General features: G+C 40.2%; 1 protein-coding gene across 1 annotated transcript in view; it reads left to right on the top strand.

Moving 5' to 3' along the window:
- The window catches only part of LOC121568314 (inactive tyrosine-protein kinase 7-like), a 253432-nt gene that overhangs the window by 129790 nt on the left and 99224 nt on the right, over positions 1-24418 (top strand). Inside the window, exon 2 of the mRNA XM_041878871.2 lies at positions 18930-19226. Within this exon, the coding sequence (XP_041734805.1) occupies positions 18930-19226 (297 nt within the window). The remainder of the gene's footprint in view (positions 1-18929; positions 19227-24418) is intronic.

Genomic DNA, 24418 nt, shown 5'->3' with positions numbered 1-24418 from the left:
TGCTTTAGCAGTATGCTTAGGGTCATTGTCCTGTTGGAAAATGAACCTCCGTCCCAGTCTCAAATCTCTGGAAGACTGAAACAGGTATCCCTCAAGAATTTCCCTGTATTTAGCGCAATCCATCATTCCTTCAATTCTGACCAGTTTCCCAGTCCCTGCTGATGAAAAACATCCCCACAGTGGGGATAGTGTTCTCAGGGTGATGAGAGGTGTTGGGTTTGCGCCAGACATAGCGTTTTCCTTGATGGCCAAAAAATTCAATTTTAGTCTCATCTGACCAGAGTACCTTCTTCCATATGTTTGGGGAGTCTCCCACATGCATTTTGGCAAACACCAAACGTGTTTGCTCATTTTGTTCTTTAAGCATGGCTTTTTTCTGGCCACTCTTCCGTAAAGTGTACGGCTTAAAGTGGTCCTATGGACAGATACTCCAATCTCCGCTGTGGAGCTTTGCAGCACCTTCAGGGTTATCTCTGGTGTCTTTCTTGCCTCTCTGATTAATGCCCTCCTTGCCTGGTCTGTGAGTTTTGGTGGGCAGCCCTCTCTTGGCAGGTTTGTTGTGGTGCCATATTCTTTCCATTTTCTAATAATGGATTTAATGGTGCTCCGTGTGATGTTCAAACTTTCTGATATTTTTTTATCACCCAACCCTGATCTGTACTTCTCCACAACTTTGTCCCTGACCTGTTTGGAGAGCTCCTTGGTCTTCATGGTGCTGCTTGCTTGGTGGTGCCCCTTGCTTAGTGGTGTTGCAGACTCTGGGGCCTTTCAGAACAGGTGTATATGTACTGAGATCATGTGACAGATCATGTGACACTTAGATTGCACACAGGTGGACTTTATTTAACTAATTATGTGACTTCTGAAGGTAATTGGTTGTACCAGATCTTATTTAGGGGCTTCATAGCAAAGGGGGTGAATACATGTGCATTAAATAGTACCCGCAAAACACTAGTCTCAACGTCAACAGTGAAGAGGCGACTCCGGGATGCTGACCTTCTAGGCAGAGTTGCAAAGAAAAAGCCATATCTCAGACTGCCCATCTCAATCTTTTATTTTTATTGGCCAGTGAGATATGGCTTTTTCTTTGCAACTCTGCCTAGAAGGTCAGCATCCCGGAGTCGCCTCTTCACTGTTGACGTTGAGACTGGTGTTTTGCGGGTACTATTTAATGAAGCTGCCAGTTGAGGACCTGTGAGGCGTCGGTTTCTCAAACTAGACACTCTAATGTATGTGTCCTCTTGCTCAGTTGTGCACCGGGGCCTCCCACTCCTCTTTCTATTCTGGTTAGAGCCAGTTTGCGCTGTTCTGTGAAGGTAGTAGTACAAAGCATTGTACGAGATCTTCAGTTTCTTGGCAATTTCTCGCATGGAATAGCCTTCATTTCTCAGAACAAGAATAGACTGATGAGTTTCAGAATAAAGTTATTTGATTCTGGCCATTTTGAGCCTGTAATCGAACCCACAATTGCTGATGCTCCAGATACTCAACTAGTCTCAAAAAGGACAGTTTTATTGCTTCTTTAATCAGCACAACAGTTTTCAGCTGTGCTAACATAATTGCAAAAGGGTTTTCTAATGATCAATTAGCCTTTTAAAATGATAAACTTGGATTAGCAAACACAACGTGCCATTGGAACACAGGACTGATGGTTGCTGATAATGGGCATCTGTACGCCTATGTATATATTCCATTAAAAATCAGCAGTTTCCAGCTACAATAGCCATTTACAACATTAACAATGTCTACACTGTAATTCTGATCAATTTCTAAGTGACCAAAAAACTAAAGTATTTCCTGAGCTTTCTGATATCTCTTAGATATAGGACAGACACTTAAAAATCATATTCCTTATGATAATTATTTTGACTGTCTGTTTTGCCATTCAGTCATGTGTTATTCATTGCGTTTCTATGGGCTATAGTAGTAAAGGCCAAATTCGATATTTTATATATATATAATATACATATACATATATATATATTTTTTACAGGGGTCCTTAAATTCAAAATCAAATAGCTAAATGAGCCATGGTATGACCATCTTAAAATAGCGCGTCACTGTTACTTCCTGTTTCAGTTTTTGGTTGTAAGCAGGAATCAGGAGGATAGAGTTATGGTCAGATTTGCCAAAGGGAGGGCAAGGGAGAGCCTTGTATGCGTTTCTGTGTGTGGAGTAAAGGTGATCAAGAGTTTTGTCGACTCTAGTTGCACAGGTGCTGGTAAAAGTGAGGTAAATCAGATTTCAGTTTCCCTGCATTAAAATCACCGGCCATGAGAAGCGGCGCCTCTAGATGTGCATTTTCTTGTTTGCTTACGTCCTTATACATCTCGTTGAGTGCGGTCTTGTTTGTGGTGGTAAATAGACAGCTACAAAAAATATAAATGAAATATCTCTTGGGAAATAGTATGGTCTGCAGCTTTTTTTTTTAAACCACAACTTACCCCACTCTCCCCTACAGTTTGGTTTAGTTCCCATTGAAAAGTTAACCTGTATGATGCAGTACGGTTCTGTAACCATGTGGAAAATAGATTAGTACATGACATACATTATGACCTTAACACAGATTGATGTGTTCAAAATTGTATTTTGATTACTTCCCAAAAAATACCCATGCTCCCTATCTGTTTTGAAGTGATGCCTGCCTATGGGGTGGAAGCAATAAATAATTGATCCAATCAGACACGCCATAATCACATTTGTGTCATTTCCTTTTTCTTAGGTCCTTTGAAGTTGCACTCTGTTTGTAGTCTGTTTCAGTGTAGTTTAGTGCTGTGATGTTATCTGGAGTCTTGCTGTTTCATGTCTAATTGGGTTATATGGAGTTGGAGGCTGGGGGCTGACAGAGAGGGAGTATAGAAGAGATTGTCTGACTGTAGCTACAGTAGGTAGGTTTCCATCCAATCTGCATAAAAACTATATGTGCATTTTCCCACCAGAGATGTGTTTCCATCAAATTGACTTGTTATAGATAAAAGGCTGTGCGTGATGACGTAGTGCACATAAAAATTCATTTTTCGTTTTCAATTCTACCGATGGTTTGTCACATAAAATGTTGCATTATATAGCAAATGTGCCCACTCTGGTCTTGACAAGTGCGCTCTAGCCAACAGCTCGCAGATACAGTGCGGGTAGCTTAGCCTACAAAATGAGATTATTATGGACAAGAGTGAAATTATTTATATTTGTCGAACGGCAGCCAAGCATCGATCATCATGTCACCAGAATAAGACCCTCAATATTTATTGGAAAGGAGCATCAAGCTCATCACCGTGCACTTTCACCACCTTGTGAAGTTCATCATAATTTATTTAATCCGTAGCCTAATAAAATGTATGCTTTGGCCGGTCATGTTTCAGAGGACGCATGACTCGACTTTCGCCTCCCGAGCCCGTTGGGGAGTTGCAATGATGAGACAAGATCGAAATTGGGGAGAAAAAGGGGGTAAAAATGCAACACAAAATAATTGTGTGCTAAAATAATAATTGCTTGTCAAAAATGTAATGAAACACAGTGGCAATCCGGGTTATAGGTTAAAATCCTACGCATGAACTGCCGACATTATTACGCATATTAATTGATAATGATGAAAAATTATATATGCAAGATATTTTAATAGATGTATATTTTTAATTGCTATATACATATATTGAGGTGAGAGCATTGAAAATGTTTTGGCGGTTAACCTGCTTCTGTTTTGTGGGTGGCACTGTGTGCTGTTTTCGATGGATGGGTCCTGACCTCTCGGGGCCCTAGGGATCCGGAGGGACGGGGGTGGTATGCCGATCACTGGGATGACGGCCCAACTTGGGATGGGGAGGGGCTTTAGCGGGGGAATTAGTGGAGAACAATTGGAGGGTTACTTAGTAGCAATGCAAATATCATGGTACAGCTATATGGACACGCAATCACTATGGTATTTTTTATTTTAAAATTTACAAACATATATAATGATGAATAGATTTGAAACTTGTATCTCATTATGGGTATGGTGAAATAAGTATAGCCAGTTATAATAGTAATATCTTAGCAGATAATAACAAAATAAGAACAATATTTACATGGCTCAAAGAGAAGGAATATAATAGCTATTGTTTACAGGAAACTCATTCAACAATTCTAGATGAATTTGCATGGAAAAAGGAATGGGGGGCGGAATATACTTATCCCATGGGCAAAGAAACTCAAAAGGGGTGATGATATTAATTAACAGTAATTTAGATCCAAATGTGCAAATTGACCAAACAGATACGCAAGGTAGATGGATTATTTTAAATATGTTATTGGACCATAAACAGATATGGCTCATTAACCTTTACGGACCAAATAATGATGATCCACACTTCTTTGACAATATATGTAATAAATGATCAACCCTGCAAGCAATTCAATACTATTATTATGGTGGGAGATTACAATACCATTTTAAATAGCTCAATGGACCGTAAAGGAAATCACACTACAAACAGTCACCCTCATACTCTTAAGGAAATCGTGATTGTCATGGATACATTAGAACTAGTAGATATATGGAGGCTTAAATATCCTGATCTAGTGAGATATACATGGCGGAGACTCAATCAAGCTAGTCGTCTTGACTTCTTTCTTATGTCATTCTCGTTGGCACCAAAAGTTTAAAAAGTGTTGATAGGGGACAGAATGCGGTCGGACCATCATATAATTGGCATATACATTACTCTTAATGAATTTCCACATGGGTGAGGATATTGGAAATGTAATCAAAGCCTATTGAATGATAACTTGTTTTTAACTAGGACAGAGGAATATATAACTATTTTTTTCCGACATAACATAGGTACAGCAAATCCCCTTATTGAATGGGACACCTTTAAATGTGCCTTTAGAGGCCATGCAATTCAGTACTCATCTCGAAAACAAAAGCAATTTAGGTCAAAAGAGTCCATACTAACAAAGGAAATAGAAGGTCTAACAGAACAGATAGATAGCAATAAAAACTGTAACATAGAGGCTCAGAATGAATTAGAGGAAAAACAAAAAGAAATTGAGAAACTTATTCAAGAAAGATCAAGTGTAATATATGGGGGCAGCAGGTAGCTTAGTGGTTAAGAGCGTTGTGCCAGTAACCGAAAGGTCGCTGGTTCTAATCCCTGAGCCGTCTAGGTAAAAAATCTGTCGATGTGCCCTTGAGCAAGGCACTTAACCCTAATTGCTCCTGTAAGTCGCTCTGGATAAGAGCGTCTGCTAAATGACGTAAATGTATATATTATAAAAATAAAGCAAACTGGATGGAATATGGCGGAAAATTATTATTATTATTATTATTATTATTATTATTAAAAATGCACAACATTCTTTTTTAATCTTCAACATAGGAATGCTACCAAAAATAATTTACTGAAACTGGTTACAAATGACGGAGTCACCCATGATTCACCAAATTATATTTTGAAGGAGGAAACAAATTACTTTAAGCATATGTTTTCATTTCAGTCGCCTCCATCTCCTCTAACTGAAGCAAATTGTAGAGATTTTTCAATTGAAAATGTAAAATTAACAGCCATACATAAAGACTCATGTGAAAGTGAAATTACAGAGGAGGAACTTCTGGATGCAATTAAAGACTTTAAGTCCGGGAAAACTCCAGGATTGGATGGTATACCAGTCGAGGTATACCAAACCTTTTTTGATATACTCAGAGGACCGTTATTAGCATGTTTTAACCACTCCTATATAAATTGTAGATTATCAGACACTCAAGAAGAAGGTCTGATTTAATTATTACTGAAACAGGACACAAGTGGAAAATATAAAGATACAGTCCATTTAAAAAATTGGATGCCCCTTACACTTCAGTGTTGTGAGGCAAAAATTTTAGCAAAATGTATAGCACATAGAATTAAAAAGGTATTGTCAGACATTATTCATTCTAATCAGACAGGTTTTTTACATGGAAGACACATTAGAGATAATATAAGGCAAGTACTGGAAACAATAGAACACTATGAAAAATCTGGGAAACCAGGCCTGCTATTCATAGCAGACTTCGAAAAGGCATTTGATAAAGTACGACTGGGTTTTTCAATTTTGGAGAATCTCTTATAAATTGGGTTAAAAACATGTATAGTAACCCTAGGTGTATAATAGTAAATAATGGCTATTTCTCAGAAAGTTTTAAACTGTCAAGAGGAGTGAAACAAGGTTGTTCACTATTGGCATATCTATTTATTATTGCCATCGAGATATTAGCTATTAAAATCAGATCCAACAATAATATCAAGGGATTAGAAATCCAGGGCTTAAAAACAAAGGTGTCATTGTACGCTGATTATTCATGTTTTCTTTTAAATCCACAACTTGAATCCCTCCACAGCCTCATAGAGGATCTAGATACATTTTCTAACCTCTCTGTATTACAACCAAATTATGATAAATGTACTATATTACATATTGGATCACTAAAAAATATATTTTTTACATTACCATGTAGTTTACCAATAAAATGGTCTGATGATGATGTGGATATACTCGGAATACATATCCCAAATGAAATACATGATCTCACTCAATTTTTTGAAAAACAACACTGATTAACTCTTTAGTATTATCCCAATTTACTTATGGTCTTGCCTACGCCTAGCGAACAGTTTTTTTAATTATATGAGGAAAAAAATATTCAATTTTATTTGGAATGGCAAGCCAGACAAAATTAAACGGGCCTATTTATATAATGAATATGAATTCGGAGGACATACATTATTCAATATTAAAGCATTAAACCTATCACTAAAAGCTTCAGTCATACAAAAGTTATACTTAAATCCAAACTGGTTCTCTAGCAAATTAGTAAGATTGTCTCACCCAATGTTCAAGAATGGCCTCTTTTCCCTTCATTCAGATTACAACCTCTCACTTTCAGTTATTTGAAAATGAAATCATCTCCCAAATATCACTATTTCTAAAACAAGCCATAAAAAGTTGGTTGCAATTTCTATTTTATCCTCCAGAAATGACAGAACAAATAATGCAACAAATATTGTGGTTAAACTCAAATACATTTAAACTCAGTTTTTCACAATTCCTGACATTTAATCCTAGTAAAAATTCCCTGTTTTAGGTCAGTTAGGATCACCACTTTATTTTAAGAATGTGAAATGTCAGAATAATAGTAGAGATAATGATTTATTTTAGCTTTTATTTATTTCATCACATTCCCAGTGGGTCAGAAGTTTACATACACTCAATTAGTATTTGGTAGCATTACCTTTAAATTGTTTAACTTGGGTCAAACATTTCGGGTAGCCTTCCACAAGCTTCCCACAATAAATTGGGTGAATTTTGGCCCATTCCTCCTGACAGAGCTGGTGTAATTGAGTCAGGTTTATAGGCCTCCTTGCTCGCACACGCTTTTTCAGTTCTGCCCACACATTTTCTATAGGATTGAGGTCAGGGCTTTGTGATGGCCACTCCAATACCTTGACTTTGTTGCCCTTAAGCCATTTTGCCACAACTTTGGAAGTATGCTTGGGGTCATTGTCCATTTGGAAGACCCATTTGCGACCAAGCTTTAACTTCCTGAGATGTTGCTTCAATATATCTACATCATTTTCCTTCCTCATGATGCAATCTATTTTGTGAAGTGCACCAGTCGCTCCTGCAGCAAAGCACCCCCACAGCATGATGCTGCTACCCCCGTGCTTCACGGTTGGGATGATGTTCTTCGGCTTGCAAGCCACCCCCTTTTTCCTCCAAACATAACGATGGTCATTATGGGCAAACAGTTCTATTTTTGCTTCATCAGACCAGAGGACAGATCTCCAAAAAGTTCGATCTTTGTCCACATGTGCAGTTGCAAACCATATTGTGGCTTTTTAATGGCGGTTTTGGAGCAGTGGCATCTTCCTTGCTGAGCAGCCTTTCAGGTTATGTCGATATAGGACTCGTTTTACTGTGGATATAGATACTTTTGTACCTGTTTCCTCCAGCGTCTTAACAAGGTCCTTTGCTGTTGTTCTGGGATTGATTTGCACTTTTCGCTCCAAAGTACGTTCATCTCTAGGAGACAGAACACGTCTCCTTCCTGAGTGGTATGACGGCTGCGTGGTCCCATGGTGTTTATACTTGCGTACTATTCTTTGTAAAGATGAACATGGTACCTTCAGGCATTTGGAAATTGCTCCCAAGGATGAACCAGACTTGTGGAGGTCTACACATTGTTTTATGAGGTCTTGGATGATTTCTTTAGATTTTCCCATGATGTCAAGCAAAGAGGCACTGAGTTTGAAGGTAGGCCTTGAAATACATCCCCAGGTACACCTCCAATTGACTCAAATGATGTCAATTAGAAGCTTCTAAAGCCATGACATCATTTTCTGGAATTTTCCAAGCTGTTTAAAGGCACCGTCAACTTAGTGTATGTAAACTTCTGACCCATTGGAATTGTGATACAGTGAATTATAAGTGAAATAAACAATTGTTGGAAAAATTACTTGTGTCATGCACAAAGTAGATGTCCTAACCGACTTGTCAAAACTATAATTTGTTAACAAGACATTTGTGGAGTGGTTGAAAAACGAGTTTTAATGACTCCAACCTAAGTGTATGTAAACTTCCGACTTCAACTGTATATACAGTATGGGGCATACAACCATGTCAGCTCTGTAGATTTTGCTATGAAAAGACAGAATCATTAGATCTCTTATTTTGGTATTACCCCTATGTAGCTTGTTTCTGGTCACAGGTTCAGGAATGGCTGAAAAATCACAACATTTATCTAAAATTAAACCTGCAAATAGCACTGTTGGGAGATTTGGAAAACCATAGTCAATCAATAAACAATATAATAATACTTTTATTAAAAAATATTTATCTTTAACTTACAATCTGTATATACTATGCGATTAGACAGGTTCAGAATTTATGTAAAACATCACAGCACAGTTGAAAAATATATGGTATATGGCAATCATAAGAGGGTGGTTTACGGAGATAGGTGGGATGAATTGAGTAGCTGAGGGGTAGGTTTAAAAGCTCATGTTCTGTAAAAGTTATGACTGAAAACATGATGTATAATGTAAAAGTACTATCTATCTAGATGTAATGTATATCCAAATATCAAATTGCTTTATTCTTGCTATGTAACCACTGTAACAAAAAAAAAGAATAAAAAAAGCCATGTACAGTATCTAAAATGTGTGTAGAATGTACATGCAACAATAAAAGAAAATGCCGTAAAAACAACATTTATTTTTGCCCTCCGAAGAGGGGGACAAAAATGGCCCAATTTTAGAAAAAAAAAAAAATACCATAATAATTTAAAGAAAATGGTGAGATGTTTTGCTATGGCCCTGGGTTGGTTTGAGTTTGTTGCTGCTAGTTAGTACACTGTTGTAGTCAGACATGAGTTAGCTAGTACCACCATAGCTGCATCCACAGTGCAAATACGATGACATTGCTAAAGTAGGCAAATAATTAGTAGGAAACAACTTTAACATATAATGATGTCGCCAAATTTACTTTAGAGAGATTGCAATGTTGCAATTCCTAGCAATACTAACGTTAGCTAGCTAAAATATGGTGGTCCCCTCAATCTTAGTTAGCTATTTTTTTATTTTACCTTTATTTAACTAGGCAAGTCAGTTAAGAACAAATTCTTATTTACAATGACGGCCTACACCAGCCAAACCCAGACGACGCTGGGCCAATTGTGCGCCACCCTATGGGACTCCCAATCACGGCCGGTTGTGATACAGCCTGGAATCAAACCAGGGGGTCTGTAGTGACGCCTCAAACACTAAGATGCAGTGCCTTAGACCGCTGCACCACTCGGGAGCCTACTGCATCTAAAGTTAATTTGGCAACATCACAATCATGACAGAAGGTTTTCCTACTTATTGTGTTTCCAAGCCAAATCCGTGTTGTATTGAGGTAGGCTAACGTTAACCAGCTAGATAGCTAGGTAGCTAGCTAGCTAGGTAGCTATGCTAGTGATGCTAGTGATAATGATTATCAAAATATACAGTACCAGTCAAAAGTTTGGACACACCTACTCATTCAAGGGTTTTTCTTTCTTTTTTACTATTTTCTACATTGTAGAATAATAATGAAGACATCAAAACTATGAAATAACACATATGGAATCATGTAGTAACCAAAAAAGTGTTAAACAAATCAAAATATATTTTATATTTGAGATTCTTCAAATAGCCACCCTTTGCCTTGATGACAGCTTTTCACACTCTTGGCATTCTCTCAACCAGCTTCACCTGGAATGATTTTCCAACAGTCTTGAAGGAGTTCCCACATATGCTTAGCACTTGTTGGCTGCTTTTCCTTCACTCTGCCGTCCGACTCATCCCAAACCATCTCAATTGGGTTGAGGTCGCGGGGTTGTGGAGGCCAGGTCATCTGATGCAGCACTCCATCACTCTCCTTCTTGGTAAAATAGCCCTTACACAGATGGAGGTGTGTTGGAGGTGTGTTGGGTCATTATCCTGTTGAAAAACAAAAGATAGTCCCACTAAGCCCAAACCAGATGGGATAGCGTATCGCTGCAGAATGCTGTGGTAGCCATGTAGTGTGTGACGTAACAAAATGTGGAAAAAGTCAAGGGGTCTGAATACTTTCCGAATGCACTGTATACTGTGCCTTCAGAAAGTATTCACACACCTTGACTTTTTCCACATTTTGTTGTGTTACAGCCTGAATTTTAAATTGATTCAACTGAGATTTTTGGTCACTGGCCTACACACAATACCCCATAATGTCAAACTGTAATTATGTTTTTCGAAAATTTTACAAATTAATAAAAAATGTAATGCTGAAATGTCTTGAGTCAGTAAGTATTCAACTCCTTTGTTATGGCAAGTCTAAATAAGTTCAGGAATGATTTTTGAATGACTACCTCATCTCTGTACCCCAAACATACAATTATCTGTAAGGTCCCTCAGTCGAGCAGTGAATTTCAAACACAGATTCAACTACAAAGACCAGGTAGGTTTTCCAATGCCTTGCGAAGAAGGGCACCTATTGGTAAATAAAATAAAATAAAATAAAATAAATCATATTGAATATCCATTTGAGCGTGGAGTATTGATTAATTACACTTTGGATGTTTTATCAATACACACAGTCACTACAAAGATACAGGCGTCCTTCTTAACTCAGTTGCCGGAGAGGAAGGAAACCGCACAGGGATTTCACAATGAGGCAAATGGTGACTTTAAAACAATAACAGAGTTTAATGGCTGTGATAGGAGAATACTGAGGATGGATCAACAACATTGTAGTTACTCCACAATATTAAACTAATTGATAGAGTGAAAAGAAGGAAGCCTGTACAGCAACAAGGCACTAAAGTAATACTGCAAAAAATGTAGCAAAGCAATTAACTTTTTGTCCTGAATACAAAGTGTTATGTTTGGGGCAAATCCAAAACAACACATTACTGAGTACCACTCTCCATATTTTTTAAGCACAGTGGTGGCTGCATCATGTTATGGGTATGCTTGTAATCATTAAGCTATGCACAAGCAAAATCCTAGAGGAAAACCTTGTTCAGTCTGCTTTCCAAAAGACACTGGGAGATACATTCACCTTTCAGCAGGACAATAACCTAAAACACAAGGCTTACCAAGTTGCTTACCAAGAAGACAGTGAAAGTTCCTGAGTGGCCGAGTTACAGTTTTGACTTAAATCTGCTTGAAAATCTATTGCATGACCTAAAAATGGTTGTCTAGCAATGATCAACAACCAATTTGACAGAGCTTGAAGAATTTTGAAAAGAATAATGGGCAAATGTTGCACAATCCAGGTGTGGAAAGCTCTTAGAGACTTACCCAGAAAGGTGATTCTAACATTGACTCAGCGGGTTGAATACTTATCTAATCAAGATATTAGATTATTATTTTTTACAAATGTTAGAATTGTTATTCCTCTTTGACATTTTGTGTAGATAATTGACAAAAAATGACAAATCAGTTTTAATCCCACTTTGTAACACAACAAAATGTGGAAAAAGTCCAGGGGTGTGAATACTTTCTGAAGGCACTGTACATGTACATCAATTACACAAACACACACACTCACACACACACACACACACACACACACACACACACACACACACACACACACACACACACACACACACACACACACACACACACACACACACACACACACACACACACACACACACACACACAGACACACACACACACACACACACATACACACACATACACACATACACACACACACACACACACAAAGTCAGCTCAGACAGATCCAGCTCATGAGCTCCATTACATTTACATTTTAGTCATTTAGCAGACGCTCTTATCCAGAGCGACATACAGGAGCAATTAGGGTTAAGTGCCTTGCTTAAGGGCACATCTACATATTTTTCACCTAGTCGGCTCCATCAGCAGCAGATTTGAATTTTGATTGGAAAATGAATGTGTTTAGGCAACAAATGTTAGCGCATCGAATCATATCGCATTAAACTGATTTGTTTGCTTTTCAAACCGAATCGCACTGAATCGTTTCAAACTTATTGTTCCTGTTTTGTATAGGAGCCCATGTATCTAGATACGTATCGAATCGTCTTGAAAGGGGAAAATGCACATCCCTAGTAACGCGAGACCATATAGGGCCCAACTGCAGAGAAGTTCTGGAGGAGAATCCCCTCTGCGGGATCTGTTTTGCTCTCTCAGCAGTTACTCTCTTTCTTTCTCTCTCTCCTCTCTCTCCCACTTTTTGCCTCTTCCTCTTTAGCTTCCTTCTTTTCAGGGAGCCTAATTGAAATACATAGGGAATATGAGCTTATTGGAATTAAATCTATTAATATTGCATGTCTTTTCGTTTCATTGTGTGCATTAGTGTATTCTCATATCTTCCTCCTAGCCTTTCCAGGCTTTTCTGTATTGATTGGTATCAGAGCTTGGCCTTTCTCTGCAGAGGGAGACACTCCCCTGAGCCAGTCTGCAGCCCTGCAGCCTCTATAGATAAGACTTATCATCACCAGATCAGCCTCTGTCTGTCACATCTGTGAATAGGCTCTATTGCCTTATACTATATGCTTGATTTTTGTGTTTGTTGAGTCTGGGGAAGTTGTTTTAATGGGCAAATTAATCTTACATTTTTTAATGAAGGATATTTTGTCAACAGGACACTTACATACAGTGAAATGTTTCTAATTTTTAATTGAATGCTATGGTATTCATCAGATGGTGTATAGTATATGTACAAAATTACAGTAGATGTACCCCTTCAAATTAGTGGACTCGGCTATTACAGCACACCTGTTGCTGACAGGTGTATAAAATTGAGCACACAGCCATGCAATCTCCATAGACAAACATTGGCAGTAGATTGGTCTTACTGAAAAGCTCAGTAACTTTCAACGTGGCACAGTCATAGAATGCCACCTTTCCAACAAGTCAGTTCGTCAAATTTCTGCCCTGTTAGAGCTGCCCCGGTCAACTGTAAGGGCTGTTATTGTGAATCTTAACGCTACAGCATACAATGACATCCTAGACGAGTCTGTGCTTCCAACTTTGTGGCAACATTTTGGTGAAGGCCCTTTCCTGTTTCAGCATGACAATGCCTCCATGCACAAAGTGAGGTCCATACAGAAATGGTTTGTCACCTTGTCCTTGTCCTAGAGAGATGTACACAGTTATTAAAATCTAATGCCAACGGAAACACATCCCTTATTTTAAGTGTTTCTAAAATCCCCTATGGGAAAAATGAATGGTGGAAAAATGATTGGAACCATTTCCTTTTTTGACTGCAATAGCTTTATGGGTATTATGACTCATACTGTGGTACTCTATAAGAAAATAAACCTGCCACTGCCCTCCCCTCTCCTCTAACTCCTTTTATCTCTCTCAGTTACTCTCTCCCGTTATCTTTCTGTCGCTTTCCCCAACTATCTCTCTCTCGCTCTCTCTTTGAAAGGCCCACTCAAGGTGTGTAAATAGCTTTTGGTTATCTCAGAGAAAATTCACATTGAGTGGAAACAGACATCTCCCTCCTTCATTCTCTAGATAATGACACATGGACAATTTTGGGCTTAAACAGAGTATTGATTTGGTCAGTCAGTCAGTCAGTCAGTCAGTCAGTCAGTCAGTCAGTCAGTCAGTCAGTCAGTCAGTCAGTCAGTCTGTCTGTCTGTCTGTCTGTCTGTCTGTCTGTCTGTCTGTCTGTCTGTCTGTCTGTCTGTCTGTCTGTCTGTCTGTCTGTATCCATCTGTGTCTGTGTAGGTGAATGTGAGAGTGAACCAGAGCCAGAGTGTATTTGTGAGATGTAGGTCATGGTGCCTTCAGTGTTTGAACAGTACAGTAAACTTGGCAGTTATCCACAGACGTGATAGACTGCCCCCTCCCTCCCTCCCTCCCTCCCTCCCTCCCTCTATAGCTCTTATTTTCTTTCGCCTGTCACTCTGAGGTATGTGAAACCGCCTTATCTGTTTGCTTCGTGTCCTTTGGGGAGCCTCTCTCTCTCGCTCTCCCCTCTCTCTCTCGCTCTCCCCTCTCACTCTCCTCTCTCTCTCTCACTCTCCCCTCTCTCTCTCTCTCTCTCTCTCTCTCTCTCTCTCTCTCTCTCTCTCTCTCTCTCTCTCTCTCTCTCTCTCTCTCTCTCTCTCTCTCTCTTTCGCTATCTCGTGTGCGTGTGTGTGTAAAAAAGGGGTATTGGTGTCTCTCCTGGTATTTTCAGCCTGTCTGGTTCCCTCCATCAATGTTTTGTACCCTTTTTCCTTATCTAACTGGGGTAAATGTGTGCAATCCATTCCATTGCTCAACAGCTTGGAAATGACTTGTGTTATTTACATTTAAAAAATCCTATTGTACCACTTCTTTGTGTGTAGTGTACAAAACATTAGGAACACCTTCCTAATATTGAGTTGTACCCTCTTTTGCCCTCAGAACAGCCTCAATTCGTTGGGTCATGGACTCTAAAAGGTGTCGAAAGCATTCCACAGGGATGCTGGCCCATATTGACTCCAAAGCTTCCCACAGTTGTGTCAAGTTGGCAGGATTCCCTTCGGGTGGTGGACCATTCTTGATACACACAGGAAACTGTTGAGCGTGAAAAACCCAGCAGCGTTGCAGTTCTTGACACACTCAAACCGGTGCGCCTGGCACCTACTACCATACCCTGTTCAAAGCACTTAAATATTTTGTCTTGCCCATTCAAATCAAATCAAATGTTATTTGTCACATGCGCCGAATACAACAGGTGTAGACCTTACAGTGAAATGCTTACTTACAAGCCCTTTACCAACAATGTAGTTTTAAGAAATAATACCCCAAAAAATTACACCAACAATACAATATAAAATAATACGAAATAAAAGTAACAAATAATGAAAGAGCAGCAGTAAAAATAACAATAGTAAGGCTATATACAGGGGGCTCCGGTTATTCGAGGTAATTGAGGTAATATGCAGGGGGGGGGCAATGATGTTCAGGAGTCTTATGGCTTGTGGGTAGAAGCTGTTTAGAAGCCTCTTGGACCTAGACTTGCCACTCCGGTACCGCTTGCCGTGCGGTAGCAGAGAGAACAGTCTATGACTAGGGTGGCTGGAGTTTTTGACCATTTTTAGGGCCTTCCTCTGACACCACCTGGTATAGTGGTCCTGGATGGCAGGAAGCTCGGCCCCAGTGATGTACTGGGCCGTACGCACTACCCTCTGTAGTGCCTTGCGGTCGGAGGCCGAGCAGTTGCCATACCAGGCAGTGATGCAACCAGTCAGGATGCTCTCGATGGTGCAGCTGTAGAACCTTTTGAGGATCTGAGGACCCATGCCAAATCTTTTTAGTCTCCTGAGGGGGAATAGGCATTGTCGTGACTTCTTCACGACTGTCTTGGTGTGCTTGGACTATGTTAGTTTGTTGGTGATGTGGACACCAAGGAACTTGAAGCTCTCAACCTGCTCCATTCACCCTCTGAATGGCACACATACACTCAATTGTCTCTCAATTGTCTCAAGGCTTAAAAATCCTTCTTTAACCTGTCTCCTACCCTTAATCTACACTGATTGAAGTGGATTTAATAAGTTACATCAATAAGGGATCATAGCTTTCACCTGCATTCACCTGGTCAGTCTATGTCATGGAAAGAGCAGGTGTTCCTCATGTTTCGTACACTCAAGTGTAATTAATAGAATAACAATTATATTTCTAGACTATATTGTTAGTATTTTATTAATTATATGTATATGGAGGAGACCCCCTCACTCTGCTTCAGTCACTCAGCATCAAGGGTAGCTCAGGCAGCCCTATCACCTGCCTAGGTGTGCACCCCCTCCACCAACCTCCCACCCCTTCCATCTTCCCCCACCACCTAGCAGACTTGGCACTGCTCACCTGTTTTACTTTTTGCCTGCCCCTGGCCAGCTGCAAGGAGACAAAGGCCGGTCTTGATGAGGATTTTTCAGTAAACTATGAGATAAACAATGTTAATCACAAACATGACAAACAACTCTCTGTTGCTGGGCAAGAACTTAATTGGTTCCTTTCACTGGATTTGTGTGTGTGAAATGGGGATCTGACCTCAGGTCGAATTCCTCGCTCTTACCTAATCCATGGCTGTCCTACCTTATCAGAGACTGAAACCAGACTGTTGCCTTTTGCCTCTCTCCTCAGACAAAGTCCTGAGAGCGGAGCCAGAGTTCAGACTAAACATGAGTAATTACAGCATGACGGGAGGGAAGAGAGGAGTTGGGTTTGGGTATGTTTGAGAGATTGAGTGTGGACCTGCCATGTCCAACAATCAATCTCCAGGTCAAGCCAGAGTGAGCCAAGGTGGAACAGAGTTTAAACTGAACATGATTATTTTTGCATGACAAGGGCTTGATTGATTGTACCACTATTGTTTCTAAACTGAATAGAAGTCAGATTTAGAAGGAAGTGGGCGGAGCGGTCGAGAGGGGGAAACTGAGGACAGTGGTGGGAGAGCCCAAGAGGGAGGGGTTTTGAGCTGGGGTGTATGTAAATGGAACTATATAGACAAAGAGCTGAGAGGTAGAAGGGAGATGTTTTTCAAACCACCTCGGCTCTATTGCATATGTAATAAAGTCTATCTTAATTCTACAAAAACTCTGAAATACTTTGGTTCTTTGATTAGTATAAGGATGAATTTGCCACATCAGTCTGATGGGGAGATGGGGGGAGGCCAGGGGAGGAGGAGTGGATGGGACGATTACCTCAGCTCCTCTTAATTTAATGCTCCTGAAAGATCCCCCTTGACTTCAACACCAACAGAACCTCTAAATATATCAATGTCCGGATGAGAGCCCCAGATCCTGAATTTTCCCCACAACACCCAACTAGCAATTAAAATCAGTAGAACTAATGGTCTCGACGGCGTGCAATTGTGGAAAAAAGGCATCTGGTGCGCGGCCAGACTGCTCAGAACTCAAATTCAAATATAAGCGATGCTATTTAATCATCTCGCTTCGGACCAATACAAATGCCCTTTAACCCACATGAGCCCAGTCCTGGAGGAATGGAAAAACCACAGACATACTCACATACTCACTCAACCAGGTGTACTTTAGGTTTACGTGAACTCTGCCAATGGACCTTTCACTTTGATAATAAACTTTGCCATGATGTCAAAACTCATAACAACACTCAGTGGGCCGTGATGTAGTTTAGGGCCTACTGAATGGGCACTGGTCAAAAGTAGTGTACTATATAGGGAATAGGGTGCCATTTGGGACACTGCCCTGGTGTGGTGTTGTAATTGATGAACCCATAGTGGCAACAGTTGCTAAAACATGAAGGCAGAGTACAGCTGGAGCAGCTGCAGACTTCAAATGAGACATATCAGACCTGCAGTCACTACCCACTCTCTCCCTCCATCTCTCTCTCTCTCTCTCTCTCTCTCTCTCTCTCTCTCTCTCTCTCTCTCTCTCTCTCTCTCTCTCTCTCTCTCTCTCTCTCTCTCTCTAACTCTCTGTATATTCTCTCTCTCTCTCCCTCTCTCTCTCTCTCTCTCTCTCTCTCTCTCTCTCTCTCTCTCTCTCTCTCTCTCTGTATATTCTTTCTCTCCCTCTCTCTCTCTCTCTCTCTCTCTCTCTCTCTCTCTAACTCTCTGTATAGTCTCTCTCTCTCTCTCTCTCTCTCTCTAACTCTGTATAGTCTCTCTCTCTCTTTCTCTCTCTCTCTCTCTCTCTCTCTCTCTCTCTCTCTCTCTCTCTCTCTCTCTCTCTCTCTCTCTCTCTCTAACTCTCTGTTTATTCTATTTATTATTCCTCACTTCAAGGAGACATGAGTAAATAGGGCAGAACATATTTCTCTATAGTGCTGACTACCGAGCAGCACTCCAGTGCCGGTAGAAATAAAGGAGTGTGTGTGTGTGCGCGTGGGCAAGCCTTCATGTCTCAATTTGTGAGAGCTGCATATCTGTGAGCTGATGGAGCATGACCGTGAGGAAGGAGAAGATGTGTGTGTGTCAAAAGTCTCTCTTTCCTTCTCCCTCTGTTCTAATGAAACACAGCTCTTTCAGGAGACAAGCCCGTACTGCAGGGAAAAATCTGTAGCAGGCTTGTGAATTCATTTCTCCAATACATTCAGAAGCTAGAATGTGAATCTATCTACTCTTCTTGGCTGTCATTATTCATACAACATTTTGGCACGACATTTCAGTGTTTAATTATCTTGTAGACTACATGTCTGTGTCCTGAAATGTTTATTCTCTGGATTAAGACCCACTATTAAAAAATGTTTAAATGTCTTGAATGAGTCGAATCAAAGCTTTAATGGCCTCATTAATCAAGACACAAAAATGTGTGGTACAATGGTGACTAATGAACACCGCAATTAAAATGTTAGTATTGTGGTCAGTGGTAACCTCATTTCAACATTCTCTCTCGCTCTCTCTGTCTTTCTCTCTCTCTCCTTCCCCACATTGTTACCCCCACCCCCTCTCTCTCTCAGTTATTTGCATCCAGGCTGCAACCATCCAGTTCACCAAGGAGCCCAAATCCCAGGATGCATTACACGGCCGCAGCGCCATGCTCCGCTGTGAGGTCAGCGACCCGGCAGATATCCAGTATGGTTGGCTACACAACGGTCAGCCCCTGGACGACACTGAGAGGCGCTTCCGCGAGGGCAGCAACCTCAAGTTCACGACCGTGGACCGGAGACTGGATGCCGGCAACTTTGAGTGCGTGGCCGCCAACACAGTCACAGGAGAGGAGGTCCACTCTACTAACGCCTCCTTCAACATCAAGTGTGAGTGTTAGCACACGTCCCCTACACTTGGTGTTGTGTTCCGTGAGGTGCAACGTTCACAATAGATGTGAAACGCTGCAGATAGAAATGTAATGATTAGAGCTTGCAATTCATCATGACAGAAAATCATATCTGTTCCATAAAAGGCATTTCTATCTAACCGTTTTGTAATGTTTGCACCCTTCTGAACAGACCCTTAACCATGTGCTGAACATGTGCAAGATTTTCCTCATGGATGTTAATACAACACACAAGTTTCAGACATGCAACACTGGTGGATTGTAAAATCTCAGAGCAGATACCCAAATTAAAAAGCCACATAAAAGCCTCAGTATATAATGTCAGGTAAGGTTGTACGAGATGAGAAAATGTTTCTAGTACCTTGTAGGTACCTTGTTTTTTGTTGCTTCCTCTCCATTCACGAGGAAACTTGATATGTGTGCCACCAAGCATGTGTTTCTTGTTTCTTTTCTCAGTTGTGTAACACTCACTTTTCCCACATCCCCTCAAAAGGCTTTTGTGTCGAAATTACTAAGTCGTTAAATTCACCTTCCAGCCATATAATTATTTACGTTCTACATTAACAGTGTCCTGCTTCGACGTCTTATTCATTCATAATGTTTTTCTCAACCACTCCCCAAAACCCAAACCCTTTGTCCTTTAAGGCCTCCTAGTACTCAGAGATCTCTTACTATGGTGTTCTTGTCACATAACCAAACCACAGAAAGTGTTTCAGTAGGAAAGCAGGGGAACTCTGTCTGTCTGTCCAGCATCACTTCTGATACAAACACCCTTGTTTAGTGTGGAGCTGCCCTCCAGGTAGGGACACGTGAAAAGTCTTAACAGGAACGCAGTAGATATATCGGATATATATTTGCTATGCCTGGAAACCACTGATGGCCTATTAAAACAACTGATGGCCTTTTAGAAAGCAGCTGGATAAGGCAATGCTCAGATGAATCTCCTGTTTCCATTCAACATGTTATGAGTCTTCGCAAGGCCAGGCGGTTTTGATTGTGTGGTGAGGGCTAGGTCTGCTCTATATATCCTGAGCACAGGAGCAGATGAACATTAGAGTACTGGAGCAACACACACACACACACACACACACACAAGTACACAGCTGCCCCCCTCGCACACACAGAGTTGAGGTTAAAACCTCCCTGTGATCTCACTCCACCAGTTAGGCTGTGACATCTGCTGCTATGCCTCAGCTCCTACTAATGAAGGACAGCCTGTTATCCCAAAGAAACATATTATTTTTTGAGGCCCTCGTCTGACCTGGAGGAAAATACTTTTATGTGCTGTAATTCAACATTATTTATCACTGCAATAAAAGTGTAGACTGACTCACTGACATAGATAAAAACAAGTTAAACAGTAACCACCGGTTTTTATAAGAGTTGTCACGACCGAGAATGAACTAGATGATCTTCCAGGTCACGATCGTGAATTAAAAGAATTCAAGAATGCTTTTATAGGAGAAGTTTCCTGTGTTAATCATTATGAAATATAGTTAAGTTTTTCTATTAATAAAAAATGGTCTTCCAAATGTACCTGCCTATAAGTTCTGTGCTGGTGTATTTGCAACTAAAATAAATACAGCACAGTTCAGGAGTGAGAGAGACAGGAGAGTATAGAGTGTACATGAAGTGTACTGTATTTACAAACTTTTCTAAGAGCTCATGCATGTACAGTATGTGCATATGTTCTATGAGTGTTAGTACATGTCTGTGAGTGTTTGTGCCTGTTCATACCCCTTGACTTATTCCAAATGTTGTTGTATTACAGCCTGAATTCAAAATTGATTAAATATTAGTTTTTTCTCACCCATCTACACACAATACCCCATAATGACAAAGTGAAAACATGTTTTGAGAAATCTTAGCAATGAAATACTGAAATAAAAATAAATAATCTAATTTACATAAGTAACACCCCTGAGTCAATACATGTTAGAATCACCTTTGGCAGCAATTACAGCTGTGAGTCTTTCTGGGTAAGTCTCTAACAGCTTTGCACACCTGGATTGTACAATATTTGCCCATTTATTCTTTTCAAAATTCTTTAAGCTCTGTCAAATTGGTTGTTGATCATTGCTAGACAACCATTTTCAATTCTTGCCATAGATTTTCAAAACTGTAACTCGGCCACTCAGGAACATTAACTGTCTTCTTTGTAAGCAAGTCTAGTGTAGATTTTGCCTTGTGTTTTAGGTTATTGTCCTGCTGAAAGGTGAATTAATCTCAAAGTGTCTGGTGGAAAGCAGACTGAACCAGGTTTTCCTGTGCTTAGCTCCATTCCCTTTCATTTTTATCCTGACAAACTTAACAATTACAAGAATACCCATAACATGATGCAGCCACCACTATGCTTGAAAATATGGAGCGTGGTACTCAGTAATAATGTGTTGTATTGGATTTGCCCCAAACATAACACTTTGTATTCAGGACAAAATGTTAATTGCTTTGCCACATTTCTTACAGTATTACCTTGTAATACTTGCCTTGTGGCAAACAGGATGCATGTTTTGGAATAATTTGTATTCTGTACAGGCTTCCTTCTTTTCACTCTGCCAATTAGGTTAGTATTGTGGAGTAACTACAATGTTGTTGATCCATCCTCAGTTTTCTCCTATCACAGCCATTAAACTCTAACTGTTTTAAAGTCACCATTGGCCTCATGTTGAAATCCCTGAGCGGTTTCCTTCCTCTCCGGCAACTGAGTTAGGAAGGACGCCTGTATGTTTGTAGTGGCTGGGTGTATTGATACACCATCCAAAGTATAATTAATAACTTCACCATGCTCAAAAGGATATTCAATGTCTGTTTTTTTTACCCATCTACCAATAAGTGCCCTTCTTTGCGAGGCATTGGAAAACCTCCCTGGTCTTTGTGGTTGAACTTATGTGACTTTCTAAGAACATTTTTACTCCTGAACTTATTTAGGCTTGTCATAACAAAGGGGTGGAATACTTATTGACTCAAGACATTTCAGCTTTTCATGTTTTATTAATTGGTAAAAATGTCTAAACACATAATTCCACTTTTACATTATGGGGTATTGTGTGTAGGCCAGTGACAAAAAAATCAAAATGTAATCCATTTTAAATTCAGGCTGTAACACAGCAAAATGTGGAAAAAGTCAAGGGGTTGTGAATACTTTCTGAAGGCACTGTATCTACCATCCATATGTGCATTGTATGTGAGTATATTAAGAAGTAGAAACCCACTCCCGCCATTTGTCAAGCGATACAGTTGATTGCAGCTGGGGTCTGGGAGAGTAGTGTTGTGTCCCAAATGGCAACCAATTCCCTATATAGTGCGCTACTTTTGACTAGGACCCTGGGTGCCATTTCAGGACGAAGCCTAACACTAATCTATTTCAGACTCAATGGAAGCTCCTCTAATCCCTTCAGTTCAGAGCAGTCATTTAGAGTAATTATGCCCTGTGTTTTCTAATGGAGGCTTAGCCTCCTCTGCTAGCTCTTTGTGTCCTAACGTTGGGTCTCACTGGTAAAGAGTGGAGGCGACAGGAAGCCTATTGTCAGCTTGTTTGTTGGTCTTACAGGCTGTGGGCTTCACGTTGCGTGATTACAGTAACGAGATGTGGAATGACAATGGGATGTGGAACGTTAGTGGGAAAGATGGGTAATCTGCAGATGTACAGTGCCTTGCAAAAGTATTCATACCCCTTGGTGTTTTTCCTATTTTGTTGCAATTACAACCTGTAATTTTAATTGATTTTAATTTGGATTTCATGTAATGGACATACACAAAATAGTCAAAATTGGTGAAGTGAAATAAAAAATTACTTGTTTCAAAAAATTATACAAAATTAATAATGGAAAAGTAGTGCGTGCATATGTATTCACCCCCTTTGCTATGAAGCCTCTAAATAAGATCTGGTGCAACCAACTACCTTCAGAAGTCACATAATTAGTTAAATAAAGTCCACCTGTGTGCAATCTAAGTGTCACATGATCTCAATATATATACACCTGTTCTAAAAGGCCCCAGGGTCTGCAACACCACTAAGCAAGGGGCACCACCAAGCAAGCGGCGCAGTGGTCTAAGGCATTGCATCGCAGTACTAACTGTGCCACTAGAGATCCTGGTTCGAATCCAGGCTCTGTCGTAGCCGGCCGTGACCGGGAGACCCATGGGGCGGTGCACAATTGGCCAAGTGTCGTCCAGGGTAAGGGAGGGAATGGCCGGCAGGGATGTAGAGCATGGTGTTTGCAACACCAGGGTTGTGGGTTTGATTCCCACGGGGGGCCAGTATGAAAAAAAATATATATGTATGCACTCACTAACTGTAAGTCGCTCTGGATAAGAGTGTCTGCTAAATGACTAAAAATGTTTTTTAAAAAGACCAAGGAGCTCTCCAAACAGGTCAGGGACAAAGTTGTGGAGAAGTACAGATCAGGGTTGGGTTATAAAAAAATATCAGAAACTTTGAACATCCCACGGAGCACCATTACATTTACATTATATTACATTTAGGTCATTTAGCAGACACTCTTATCCAGAGCGACGTATAAATTGGTGCATTCACCTTATGATAGTCAGTGGGACAACCACTTTACAATTTATTTATTTTTATTTTACTAATTTTTTAATTCTTAATGTTTAGAGTATATTTATTTATTTGTTTTTATATATATAATTTTTGTATAAAAAAAAAAGATCATTAAAGTTTTTATTTCTTTAACCTTTTCTATCTTTTATTATACATTTTTTATTTTTCTCTCTTTTTTATCCCTTTTTATTTATTTTTATTTTTATTTTTTTATTTTTGTGTGGGGGTAGAAGGATTACTTTTATACTATCCCAGGTATTACTTAAAGAGGTAGGGTTTCAAGTGTCTCCGGAAGGTGGTCAGTGACTCCGCTGTCCTGGCGTCGTGAGGGAGCTTGTTCCACCATTGGGGTGCCAGAGCAGAGAACAGTTTTGACTTGGCTGAGCGGGAACTGTGCTTCCGCAGAGGTAGGGGGATCAGCAGGCCAGAGGTGGAAGAACGCAATGCCCTCGTTTGGGTAAAAGGACTGATCAGAGCCTGAAGGTAAGGAGGTGCCGTTCCCCTAACAACTCCGTAGGCAAGCACCATGGTCTTGTAGCAGATGCGAGCTTCAACTGGAAGCCAGTGGAGTGTGCGGAGGAGCGGGGTGACGTGAGAGAACTTGGGAAGGT

Source organism: Coregonus clupeaformis, chromosome 1, assembly GCF_020615455.1.
Source record: "Coregonus clupeaformis isolate EN_2021a chromosome 1, ASM2061545v1, whole genome shotgun sequence".
Lineage (NCBI taxonomy): Eukaryota > Metazoa > Chordata > Actinopteri > Salmoniformes > Salmonidae > Coregonus > Coregonus clupeaformis.
Note: the sequence above shows the minus strand (reverse complement) of the source record. Positions and strands in the feature narration are given on the sequence as shown.